At 45.8% G+C, this 12,878-nt stretch overlaps 1 protein-coding gene across 1 annotated transcript in view; it reads right to left on the bottom strand.

Annotated features, from left to right (window-relative positions):
- Positions 1-12,878, bottom strand: part of COL28A1 (collagen type XXVIII alpha 1 chain) — a 407,146-nt gene that overhangs the window by 187,890 nt on the left and 206,378 nt on the right. The window contains exon 20 of the mRNA XM_069211728.1: positions 2,738-2,806. Coding sequence (XP_069067829.1) covers positions 2,738-2,806 — 69 coding nt within the window. The remainder of the gene's footprint in view (positions 1-2,737; positions 2,807-12,878) is intronic.

Here is a 12,878-nt window from a genome sequence, read left to right as displayed (position 1 = left end):
TGTTTCCACTGTGGAGGTCAGCATTTGGTGTTTGATTGTACTGACAGATGCAGACAGGCCATAAAACAATACCACTCTCAACCAACCAGGCACAAAAAATGAAGTAGACTTCTATCCATCCCCAAAGAAGACGTTACTTTTCAGAAAGCACAACTCTTCAATTTCACGCTTCTTTTCATGCTTAAGTGTAGACACAAGTTTGCTGCAACTTACCAGGAACATGCCACCAAACCTAACAAGCAGCACCTCATATCTCCTGCCCCGGTCACGATGTTAACACGCACTCTACCAACAATGCACACCAACCAGGGTAACCCCTAACCCAACCACCTAGAAGAACTTCACAACTTAGCAGGTCTATGAAGCTCTATACAAATATTACTATAATCCATTATACAATAATGGGCACCAAACTATAACTGACTAGGGTAGACTTGGGCATGATTGAGTTTGTAACAGCTCAACAAGAACAAAACTGAATTCATGCTCTGTGGCTCCCTTGCACTGCCTGCCAAAGCTGCCCACCAGGATGTCAAAAAAAATCCACTGAATTGCAAAAATCCCAAAAATGCCAGTGGACACGTAGATGCAGGTATTATAGGAGGTGGGTGGTAATGAAAAGTTCTAAGGTCTGTGGGCGAAGTGCTCAACACAGAGGATAACTCACTAGCAAAATTGACTCCAAATTAATGGAGGAAACTCAGCCAGCCTCAACTTTAGCAATTTCTCCACAAGACAGGGGATTTTCCATTACCACTCATTTCTAAATGAGGCCTCACATCTCCACTGTCAGGGATAACAGCCACTGGTTCTCTGTGGATGCCATAGTTAAGATTAAAGGCCTGTGCCTGAGCTGTCTATTTTATGTGTCACTATCCTCTACAGCACAGTCTCTCGTAGTGTTTGATGAACCCTCTTTCAATTGTTCCATAAACCCTGGTTTTCAATTTCTACTGTCTTAAGCTCACAAACCCAACCGATTAACATAATGACTGCTTATAAATGGGTAAACTGCAATGCAAAATATATTTTTAATTAATAAAAATTATTATTAAATATATTGTTTATTTGCAATGCATAGTATAAGTGTGTAAGGACAGTTATGATGAAAAACTATGGGCCTGATTACAACTTTGGAGGATGGTGTTAATCGTCCCAAATGTGACGGATATCCTGCCCACCGTATTACGAGTTCCATAGGATATAATGGACTCGTAATACGGCGGGTGATATCTCCGTCACATTTGGGACGGATTAACACCCTCCCCCAAAGTTGTAATCAGGCCCAATGTGTATGTTAGCTGGAGTCAATACACCAAATCCTGTAAAACAATGTAATGAGCACAAAGAGGTGAGGAGATGACACAAAAAGCATTACAACCTGCTTTCTTTTTACAAAATTAAAAACCACAACTTCCTAGAGAGGTCCAGAACTCTCCACAAGTTATTGAAAGTTCACTCTGCGCCCATGCACAAAGGTTGCTCCCATGTGTGACCTATTCCTGGAAATTCAGTGGTAAACCAGAACAAACTTTCAGAATGGGATCACAAAAAAGGTGGCCAATACTTCCAAGCATATAAAAGGTTTGTGAAGTGATTAATTATCTACTCGGAATGTAATGATTGTTTTAGTTTTTTTGTCTAACATTGAATGTATTTTGTCAAACATTGAATGGTCGGTTGAATGTTTGGCCCAACTTTTGCCAGGCACGATTCTTTTTACATGCCACAATCCCTCCTAACAAGATGGTTTACATCACCTTCAGTAATGGCCTCACAAATTAATATTGTGGAAAAACAAGATGTAAAACAACTTTGAGAGCAAACATGTATACTGAACAAAGCAAGGCCGTGATAGAAACCAAATTTAGCAATATTCAGCATTCTATAAAAGGGCTACGAGGGTTTCATGGTTCAATGATGGTAGCCCACCATGTTCTGAAACAGGTAATTTACAAGGAGGGCAGCTGGAAATGCTGCAGGGTCAGAATGGCCAGTCCAGCCTTGAAGCAAGCATTCATGAGAGGGCAATAATTTGGAATTTCGCACATTACATAGCACACTATGGGCCTCATTACGACCTTGGCAGCCGGCGGTAAGCTGGCGGTAACACCGCCAACAGGCTGGCGGTGTTCCTCCAGATATTATGACCCTGGCGCAATAGCCACAGCCATACTGCTGGTCCCTCCACTATACCGCCATGCTTTCGCCTGGCGGTCATAATCCCTAAGGCAGCGGTGCAAGCACCGCTGCCCTGTGGATTATGAGTCCCCGACCGCCAGCCTGGCCACGGCGGTAAACAACGGCATGGAAAGGCTGGTGGTAAGGGGGACTTGGGGTGCCCTGGGGGCCCCTGCACTGCCCATGCCCGTGGCATGGGCCCCCAGGCATAGCCCCATCGCGCATTTCACTGCCCGAATTTCAGGCAGTGAAATGCGCGACGGGTGCTACTGCACCCACTGCACATCAGTATTGCCGCCGGCTCTATGACGAGCCGGCAGCAATGTTGATGTGACTTTTCCGCTGGGCCAGCGGAAGGTAACACTGTTACCGTCCGCTGGCCCAACTGAAAAGTCGAAATAGGGAGCCAGAAATACCGCCAGCACTGGCGGTAGTCTGGCGCCCGCTGCCTCTGCGATCTTCTGAGAAGGCTGCTGAGGTTGTAATAAGGGGCTATGTCACCTGCATCGCTTTTGCACGTTGCTTTCTTGTGTACTCACTGGATTTTCACTCCTACCTTTGGCCCAGTTTCTCCTTTCCCAGCAGGTCCTTCTAGTCCTCTTACTCCTTGTAATCCTTGCTCACCCTGTATCAAAAGAGAACATTTTATTAGACACCGACGAACCTTTGCCTATCTGCAGTCTAATGTGCATGTTTAAAAAGTAGAGGACCATCGGATAATGATAACACTGACATTGATAGTGCTTGGAAAATGCAGAAGTATGATGCTCTATATTGAACAATATTATTAATATTATGGATGTTGTCGTTGTCGTTATGGTTCTTATATAGTGCATTCTATGTAAATCTGTTAATCGGGGGAGCCTGAATGACTTTGATCTCTAGTTGACAATGTTACTTCAATATTGTCATAATTTACAGATTGTTCAACATGTTTTCCCTTTCTTGTCCTTTGCCCGCTTTATCCTTGCAGTGAAAACGCTCACACAATCTCACATTAAATTTGAAATTGCAGTATTTTTAGGTCTACCTCAGCAGGAGCATCCAAAACCTCCAACCTATTCACAATTCATCAGCTAGGACTTCATTTGAACAAACATTGGCAAAGCTAAGGCATCTTGGTTGAGAAATATGTTGTCTTTGCCAGTGCTTATTTTGTGTTAGCTAGCCACTGAAGATGCACACATATCCCTAGCAGCGATCTTGAAGCTGGTCAGTAAAATAAAACATGCATTCGAAGATGGCTGCAACTGGTCTCTGTGTATCCACAGTAGCTATGTTGGAATGCATTTTGCTTTGTTTTAAGTCCATCTGTTGAAAAATGTCTGCCATGGATTAACATGCATCCACAAAAGCTGTCTTGCACTTTTATTTTAATGAAACCCATTCAAAATGGCCACTGTGTATGCAAGTGTATCCGTGGTGCCGACCCATCTTCCAATGGGATTTGTTAAACATAAAACAAAACCTAATAAAGATATGCTTTCTACACATGCGTGTATATGTGTCATTGTCAGGTGACCATTATGGAAAGTTTAGAGACTTTTAAGATGTCTGCCCACTGAAAGTGCAGTGGAAAGCAAGAAAATATAAAATGTTAAAAATCTCTGGAGAAAAGAAGACACTGGATGGAAGATGGGAAGAAAGGTGGAGTAGTAAATGTTATATTATCAATAAATCAATCCGGATTTGTAAAGAGTGTCTAATCACTCAACAGGGTATACAGGCGCTTGCAGGTCTCAGATGCTCATCCGAGCAGCCATGTCTTGAGGGCACTTTGAAATTCCAGAAGTGAGGTTATGGTCCAGAGTTGTGTGTGGTGGAGTTCTTGTTCACGAAGATCAGCACTTCTGTCTTGTCTGTGTTGAGTTTTCAAGCAGTGGTTTTCATCCATTCTGCTGCACAGATCATGTATTTTGTGAAGTTGAGTCTGGTCATGGGGGACTTGTGTGACATTGAGAGGATAATCTGGGTGTCATCGACGTAGGAGATGCCATGAGATCTGATGACATTTGGCGAGTGGTGTCATTTACATGTTGAATAGGGTGGGGATGAGTAAATTCCTTCATGATGAAAAAAATCTCTTTGCCATTCTTGTTCAAGCTTCAATCCAATTTATGAGGGATCCTCTTTTGGTTCTCTCAGAAGATGGTGGTAGTGCCTGAGGCTGGCCCCCATAGGTTGCTCTAGTGTTGGCATTGTGGTTAGCTCTCCATTTCCTTTCTAGCTGTTTGGTGTACTTTTGAAGCCCTGAGATTCTTCTGTGTAGCAGGAGGCCTGTTTGTTGGTCCTGCAGTGTTTGTGGGTTTTGATTGGTACCAGAGCAACAACGAAGCTAGAGATAAACTCTTTGAAGTTGGTGAAGTCCTCAGCTAGGTTGTAGGTGGTGTTGGGTTTGGTTAGTTTTGATTGTCCTGCACAAGTCAGTTTCCATTATTCTGTTCCAGTTATAGCTGGGTTAGTTGGGCTGATGGGAGCTTTGGTTTGTGGAGTGGAGCTTTTGAAATGCATGCTGTAGTGGTGTGTCGATGTGAGTGGCGAGGAGGAGTGGTAGCTGATGCTGTTACATCTAACATGTGTTCTGCATTTCGTGTGGGGTCTATGATGAGCTTAGGAAAGTCCTATTTTGTGAAGACTCTCAAGGAGCTCAATAGAGCAGTGGTCAGAGGGGTCTTCGAGGTAGAAGTTTAAATTGCTGAGCAGTAAGAGGTCTTTGGAGGTGATGGTGAGGGGGGCGATGAAGTCTGAGATGAGGTTGCTGAAGCTGCATTGTGTACCGGGTGGTCAGTAAGCCAGGGTGCCCTTCAAGGTTGGGCTATTGGTCTTTGTAGATTGAAATGCATTGTTTCATGAAAGGGGTGTCTGAGTCTGCAGTAGTTGTACTGGTGAGGGTGTCTTTGTAAATGTCCTGCCAGGATTGTGGAGGTGGTCCTGGTGTACAATTTTGTATCCTGTTGGGATGGTCACAGTGACGTGTGAAGATGAGATGTGGTTCATCCAGGTTTCCATTAGGAAGAGGAGCTCTGGTCTGCTGTTGACGAGGTCCCAAATTTCGATAGTGTGTTTTTTAAGCGAGTGGGTGTTGAGGAGCATGCATGCAAGAGTTAGCTGAAGGTCAGGCATGGTGTTTAGTGAGGTGAGGTTGTGAGAGGGTGACATTGGAGTCAGGGTTTGGGGGGGTGTGTGATAGCAAGTTGCTGCGGGTAAAGTGACAGTGGGAGCAAAAGAGATATCCTACGGTGCTGTGGGAAGCACTGTGGTAGCAGCAGACAGACAGGTGTCCTGGGTTGAGCGAGTAGAGGGGTACTGAGGAGTAGCAGTTGTGGGTGATATAACCAGGAGTCATGGTACTGCGCAGGGTCCAGGAGGGGACAGGCACAGATGTGCTGGCCTTTGGCATGCCTCTGGCAGTGCAACAACCACCATTTAATAACTCCTAGGAATGGGGAGGAGCGCAGGGAGTGTCGCTATGGACAGGAAAGAAGAAGACGCAGGAAGAAGCAGAAGGTGTGGTAGAGCAGGTAAGGAGTGGAGGAGGCGAGAGGAGGAAAAAGCGTGGGAGGGGGTGTAGGGGCTGTGGATGTGAAAATGTTTTGTGCACCAGAAAACAACAGTGTAGGTGAAACAAAATGTGAAGACATCATCTCAATGTAGTAGTCTCACATGGCTGTTTTTTATTGACAAGAAATTACTCAATTAATGTTTTGCAAAATTATTTTACAGATGTGAGAGTATTACCCGATTTCACATCTTGCACTTCTGATACTGGCTTTTGGCAGTCCCAGTTGGAGCCTGCTGGCTTTGATCAGTTGGCCACATTGCATTAGTTTGCTTACGTCTACAAAGTTGGAGTATGCTGAGTACACTATGAAGTAGCGTGTGGTGAGGTTGTGGTTATGTCACCGTCAAGAACATGTTAGCATTGCAGAGACAGGGCCACAAGATGGTGATGATGAACTGTGAAATCATCACCTGTCCTCACGACGCTGGTCCTTTAGAAACAATTAAGATTTACAGAAACATCATATTTGTGATGAGCTTACTATCCCCATGTGGAGCACTGAAGCACTTGGCCATAGGGGTAGCAGTACACACCATGTGGGTGGATGGTTGCAAGAGTGTTGTCTTTGTTTGAGCCTGTAGGAAGTGTTCCATGTGCACGCTGATTGCTAAGGAGCAGTTATGGGACACAGCACTCTGTGGTGTGAGGAATTAGAACGTGTGAGAGATGGGTAAGCATATCTATAGTTTGTGTTAGGGTGGCAGTTCCGATGTGCTAAGCAGGTCAACTTATTGTGTTGGCAGTTTATCTTTGAAGTTCTGTAACAGATTTTCTAGGGTAGCTGTGGTAGGAGGCTGTCCACTGTGATCACATGGATCTGGAAGAAGCAACAGTTTTGGACAAAGAGTGAGGAAGGGAGCAGAGATCTGTCAGTATAGATGGCTTTACATTTCACCTTTATATGATTGCCATTATGAGATGTAAGGTGAAGAGATATACCAAGATGCACAGTGTAGTCATCATCTTCACTCCACAGTTTTGTTAGCACAGGAGGTCAGTGCTTAATCTATGTGACTACATGGGTCCTGCAGGGTGGACTATGTTAGATGATAAGATTGATGAGGCTGTTCTGTGTGACTACTCGCACCTACGGCAGCAGCAATCTTCCTGGCCAATTGCACAAAGGGTCTCTAAAGGCCGCTTGGGACTACCCTCTTTGGAAGTGATGAGATGGTACTCTCTGTCATGTCTGTAGCTGTACAATTCTTTTGAGTCATCTGTGGACTGCTGGACATCACAACAGCATTTGCTCTGTAACAGTTTTAGTGCAGCCTCCATGGGAGCAGCATAGAAAGACAGGGGGACTCCATCATAGCACAGAACACTCCATGCTTTTGTCTTGCAATAGTCGCCTTTATCTAGGTGCTCCATTCCCAAGGAAGACACTGAGGTTCCTCTCCTGCACAGTCTGTTCTCCTGAAAGAACCAGCCATGCTCCTCCCATCCCTCAGAAAGCAGGGAGGCTTCAAGGCACTAAAGGCAGACCCTCACCTCCTATAGCCGTGCACAGCGGGAGTTGGCTGCAGAGCCTGTCTCTCTGGGTGTGAGAATAGGTGTGAGAGTGTGTCTGTCTGGGTGTGAGATTAGGTTTGAGAGGGTGTTAGACCTGGCATCCTTTGAGTGGTTTCCCCTGTCTTTTTGCCTCTGCTTCCTGTGTTTTGACTGTGTGCTGGACTTTGTTTTTGCTAGTTGTTTAGTACTCTAGGCACTTTACCACTGCTGACAAGTGCAAGTGATCTCTATGTAAACTGTATTTGTAATTGTCTTTTCCATGATTGGCATATCTGATTTACTAGTAAGTCCATAGTAAAGTGCACTAGAGGTGACCAGGGCCTGTAACACGAATGCTACTAGTGGGCCTGCAGCACTGATTGTGCCACCCACATAAGTAGCCCTGTAAACATGACTCAGACCTGCCACTGTAGTGTTTGTGTGTGCAGTTTTAAACTGCCAGTTCGACCTGCCAAGTGTACCCACTTGCCAGGCCCAAACCTTCCCTTTTACTACATGTAACTCACCCCTAACGTAGGCCCTAGGTAGCCCCATGGGCAGGATGCAGTGTATGTTAAAGGTAGGACAAGTACTGATGTGTTCCACATGGCCTAACAGTGAAAAACTGCTGAATTCGTTTTTCACTGTTGCAAGGCCTATCTCTCTCTCTCTCATAGATTAGCATGGAGTCTTCCTTTAAATATCTTTTAAGTGCAGTTTCTCATTGGGAGCAGATAGAGATAGGGACTTTGAGGTCTCTGAACCCACAATATAAAAATACATCTACTGGTAAAGTTGTTTTTTAGATTGTCAGTTTGAAAATGCCATTTTTAGAAAGTGTGCATTTTCTTGCTTAGCCATTCTGTGCCTCTGCCTGCTTGTTGAATCCACATCTGGGTCAGACTGGCAGTTGGACTGCTTGTGAATTTGCTCTAGACAGTGACACAAAGGGAGCTGGGGTGTATCCTGCATATCCTGATGAGCCTCCTGGGCTAGAGGGGAGAGGGACGAGCGGATACTTGCAATGAATAGGGCTATGCCTGTCCTCACACAATGCAGTCTCCAACCCTGCGGTGTGTGTCTGGGGTCAGGCCTGGGCAAGGCAGGAGCTTGTGAACAACAAAGACTTTCCCTTGTAGTTTACCTACTTCAAAGGCAGAAATGAGTATACGTATTGGACCCAAAACCCCAGATTTTTAGATTTCTTCTGGATCAAGAGGAACCTCTGTCAAGAAGAAGAGCTGAAGAGCTGGAGGAGGAGTCCTGCCCCTTTGCCTGTGAGTGTGCTTTGCTGGGTTGGCCTGTAGTTGCTGCTTCTGCCTTAGAGAGGACAAAGACAGGACTTTGCTGTGTTTTCCTGCTTGTGAAGTGTCTCCAAGGGCTTGGACTGAGCTTGCTCCCTGTTCTGAAGTCTCAAGGCCATCAAAGTCTTCCTCTGCCAGCATCTGGACTCTCTTGCTGAGACTCCTACCCTGCCAAGTGGTGCATAATCCTGTCCCTGGGCCCTTGAAAGGAGAAGCTGGTGGAACCAAGACTGAAATTCACACACAGGAGCTGTGCAGGAGAAAATTTGATGCAGCACCTGCTTCGCGGCAGAAAACTCAATGCACCACCTACATCACGGCTGGGAGATCAACGTAACACCCATGCAGTGCAGCTCTTCACCACTGTGCGCCGAAATATCACACGCATCGTTGCTGGGTGTCAAAATCACAGTGAACCTGCGCTGACCCAAAGTTGTCCGTTCAAAAATCGATGCATCGCTCTTCTGGAGGTCTGCCTCCTAAGCAAAGTTGCTGGGGTCAGTCAACTTGCTATGCACTAGATGTTGGTGCAGCTCTAGAAAACAAATATCACAAATATCAAAAATCTATGTATCTCCCCACCACATAACTTTGTACCAAATCCTTTGGGATGTGAGCCTTCCCTTCTGCAGTGGACACTTCAGGTATGCTACCACAATTACTGCTAGACCCCACTTGTCTGAGGCTCAGCTCATGGGACAGTTGCTTCTACTCCACGGTCAGCCTCTTCTCTTCCAAAGCTTGCTTTTTCTCCAATCTTAAATTGGGAAGCTCTGGTTTGAGCTTTCTCTCCTCCCTACTGTCCTCCAGCTCCTCTGAGGACAGATCTCTGAATGGCACACTGTTCTGTGCCCTGGGTGGCATCTTCAGTCCTGGAAGGATGTTGCTTCCCTCGAACTGCAGGTAGCAGTCCACAACTCTCCGGTAAGCCTTGGTCTAATTCCTCTTCCGTATCTAGCTCCTCTTCCTCATTGTCTGTGGGGACTGATGGACCATTGCCCATACCCTTAAAGCCTTTAGACCTCTGCCTTCTGGATTATACTCTTGGGAGGCAACCCATTCTCCTGGCAAATACCCTTGGGCTGGGACACTGTGTAGACCCCAGGTTGGCCAGCTCAAACTCAACTTTTGCAGGTTCAATCACAGATGCAACAGACAGGTTGAGAAAGGACAAATTTGGAAAAATCAAAAATGCCAATCAGGTAGAATTGACTCAAATTGGTCTTAAGTTCGGAATGGTAGTTTACACCAAGTTACTGTATGGCACTGCACAAACACAAGTCCTAGCCTCACCACTGATAACCAATGTTAGAAATTGGGTTTCTGGTTGGCAGAGGTATGCACCCTGCCCAATCAGGAACCACAGTCCTAGTCAGGGTAAGTCACTAACACACCTTAAATTAACCTGTGCTCTCCTCCTGGGTTTCGCTCAGAGCAGTCAGACTTAACATAAGAAGCAATGTGTTAAGTATTTGTGCAACACTTCAAACAGTAAAACATTGAAAACACCACACAGAAACATACCAAAGATACCAAAAATCCAATAAGGAGAACTTAAGACAGAAATTTGTAAAGAATAAACTGAAATGTGGTGCTTAAAAGCATAAAGTGCCACCTGGGGCTATCTGGTCGCACTAGACCAGGTCAAATCTGAAATGTCAGGCTGACCATGATGGAGTGTGGATTGGATACAGGGTGCAGTCTTGGCCTGCTGAAACAGTACCTTGGTTCAGAGTTGCATCGACATCGAGAAAAGATGAGAGGAGCCCAGGAAGCTATGTCTTGGTGTCGATCCCGAAGATGTAGGCAGTGCATCAGCTCCAAGCCATGCAAAGTTAGGGATGCATTAGCAATGGAGGCAATGCGTCATGAAGTCAGCAGTGCAAAGTTCCTGATCTTTGCAGCAGAAGCGATGTGCTGGCATCAACGGCGATATGGTGTCCTAGATTCTCACAGCAGCAGTGATGCCTCGGCGTCGATGGAGATGCATTGTTTCCAAGCAGTGTAAGGGCTTTGATGTGTTGATTTTGGACTGGAACAACACTTTATAACCACTTCCAAGGCCCAGGACTGGATTGGCACCACTTGGCAGGGCAAGACTCACAGATGGCAGAGTACAGGTGCTGTAGGTGATGAGTTGGAAGTCTTTTGTTCCCTGAGACTTCAGAAAAACAGGAGGCAAGCCAGCCACTCCTTGGAGTCACTCTGGTTCTAGGTTCAAGTGTCCAGTCCTTCTCACCCAGGCAAGGAGGGTAGTAGGGCAGCACAGCAAGAAAGCAGTTCTTCCGAGTAGCAGTCCTTGTAGCAGCACAGCATTACTTCTTCCTGTCAGATTATCCACAGGTACAGAAGTGTGCTGAGTTGGTAGGGTCAGAAGTCCAGTTCTTATACCCAGTGGTGGTTTTGAATTGTGGTAGACTTCAAAGAAGGGCTTTGAAGTGCACAGAGGTCCTCCCTTCACTACTGGCTCCAGACACACTACTGGGGGGCACAGTACTTTATGTGGCAGTAGCACACAGCCTATTCAGGTGCAAGTGTGAAGCTGTAGCCATATCCTCCCTCCCATCCAGATGTTGATGGCCCATTAGTCACACCTAGGTTTCCTTTGTGTATCGCTGTCTAGAGGGAATGCAAAAGCCCAGCTGTGTATTGGAAAGAGGATGCAAGCACACAGTGCTAAGAGCAGGAAAATGCCAACTTTATAAAAAGTGGTATTTTAAAATTTGTAACAATAAATCCGACTTTACCTATGGAATTCAGTACAATTCCATAGGTACTAAACATGACAGATCTATCCCTTCCCAATCAGGAATTACAGCTTATGAGATGTAAGAAGGAATTCCCAACATTGTCCTATGAAAGGGGTAGGCCTCACAGTAGTGAAAAACAAACTTGGGAGTTTTTCACTACCAGGACATGTAAAACCTAAAAGTATATGTCCTGCTTTTAAGCTACACAAAGCCCTGCCTATGCCCCACCTAGGCTGTACCACAGGGTTGACTTATACGTAATAATAGGGGAGTTTAAGGCTTGACAAGGGTCTGAAATAAACATCTGGGCTACGTGACAGCTACACTTTGTTCATTCCCTCTAGACTGCCACAAACACAGGAGTGTTGGGTGTGACGGAGAACTTATCTTTATTCAGCTGCATTCTGACAGCTCTTCCTGGCAGGAAGAGGGAGGGGAAGCTGACACATTTCAGTAGGCAGTGTCCTCTGCCCCACACAAAGGTCTGATTACGCTCTACTGAAGCCAGGGCTGGGCTGAAAGGGAGACCTGTACATTTCAAGGAGCTGCTTTGAAGACATGCCCACTTCAAAGGCACATTTGGGTATAAGTGCTGGGGCACTGACTGTACCTAGACAGTGAACTACTAGACCAGTGAAGATCTCTGCCAGGAGTAAGGACTGCTGTGGTACAAGGATTTCCACTCTGCTTGATGACTGTTCTGATGGAACTGCTTCACTGCTTTGCTGAGCTGCTCCTGCTGATCTCTGCCCTACGGGGAACAAGGACTGTACCCTCCAATTGAACCCAGAGTGACTCCAAGGGGTTGCTAGCTTGCCTTCTGTTGCTGAAGTCTCAGGGCCATCAAAGACTTCCTACAACTTTATTTCTGTTGCTGGACTCTGCCATCTGTGAGTCCTTTCTAGCTTGAGGTGCCAATCCAGTCCTGGGCCTCTAAAGTGGGTTTTACGGCTGTTTCTCTGTAAGAATCGACGCATCCAGGCCATTGCACCTCTCAGCACCAATTCAATGACAACGTGAGACCCGACTGCAAAGTTGGATGACTAAGCATTGCCGATTCAAAAACACTGCTGCATGGCTCAAAGCATCACCAGCATCGAAAGTGGTTATACAGCAATGTGGGGCCTGACTATGAGGCTCGACGCTGATGCATTCACACAACAGCATGGATCAGAACCGAGGAATGGCGCCTTTGACACCAACACTTGCTCCATCCAAGGTACTCTTTCAGCAGGCTGTGCATAAGTCCTCTAGCCTGACTGCCCTCCATTGCAGTCGGCCTGAACTTTGGATTTACCCCAGTCTAGCGCGTCCTTAAGTAATCTTTTAGCGCAATTAACTTCTATTCACTACTTTGGGTTAATTCTATAAAAATTCATACCTCAAATTCTGCTGACTGGATTTTTTTTGTTTTGGTCTTGTTTTACTCAGATGAATGTTCTCTATTGTTCTAAACCTGTGTGCAGTCTTTTTGTGGTTTTTCATTGTATTACTGTGTGTGTATGTTGTACAAATACATTGCACAGTGTCTCTTTAGATAAGCCTCACTGCTCTGTGCCATGCTACCACAGGGTGAGCACAGGTAATCTC

The sequence above is a fragment of the Pleurodeles waltl genome, chromosome 10, assembly GCF_031143425.1.
Source record: "Pleurodeles waltl isolate 20211129_DDA chromosome 10, aPleWal1.hap1.20221129, whole genome shotgun sequence".
Classification (NCBI taxonomy): domain Eukaryota; kingdom Metazoa; phylum Chordata; class Amphibia; order Caudata; family Salamandridae; genus Pleurodeles; species Pleurodeles waltl.
The sequence above is the reverse complement of the archived record's forward strand: the minus strand, read 5'-3'. Positions and strand labels throughout refer to the sequence as shown.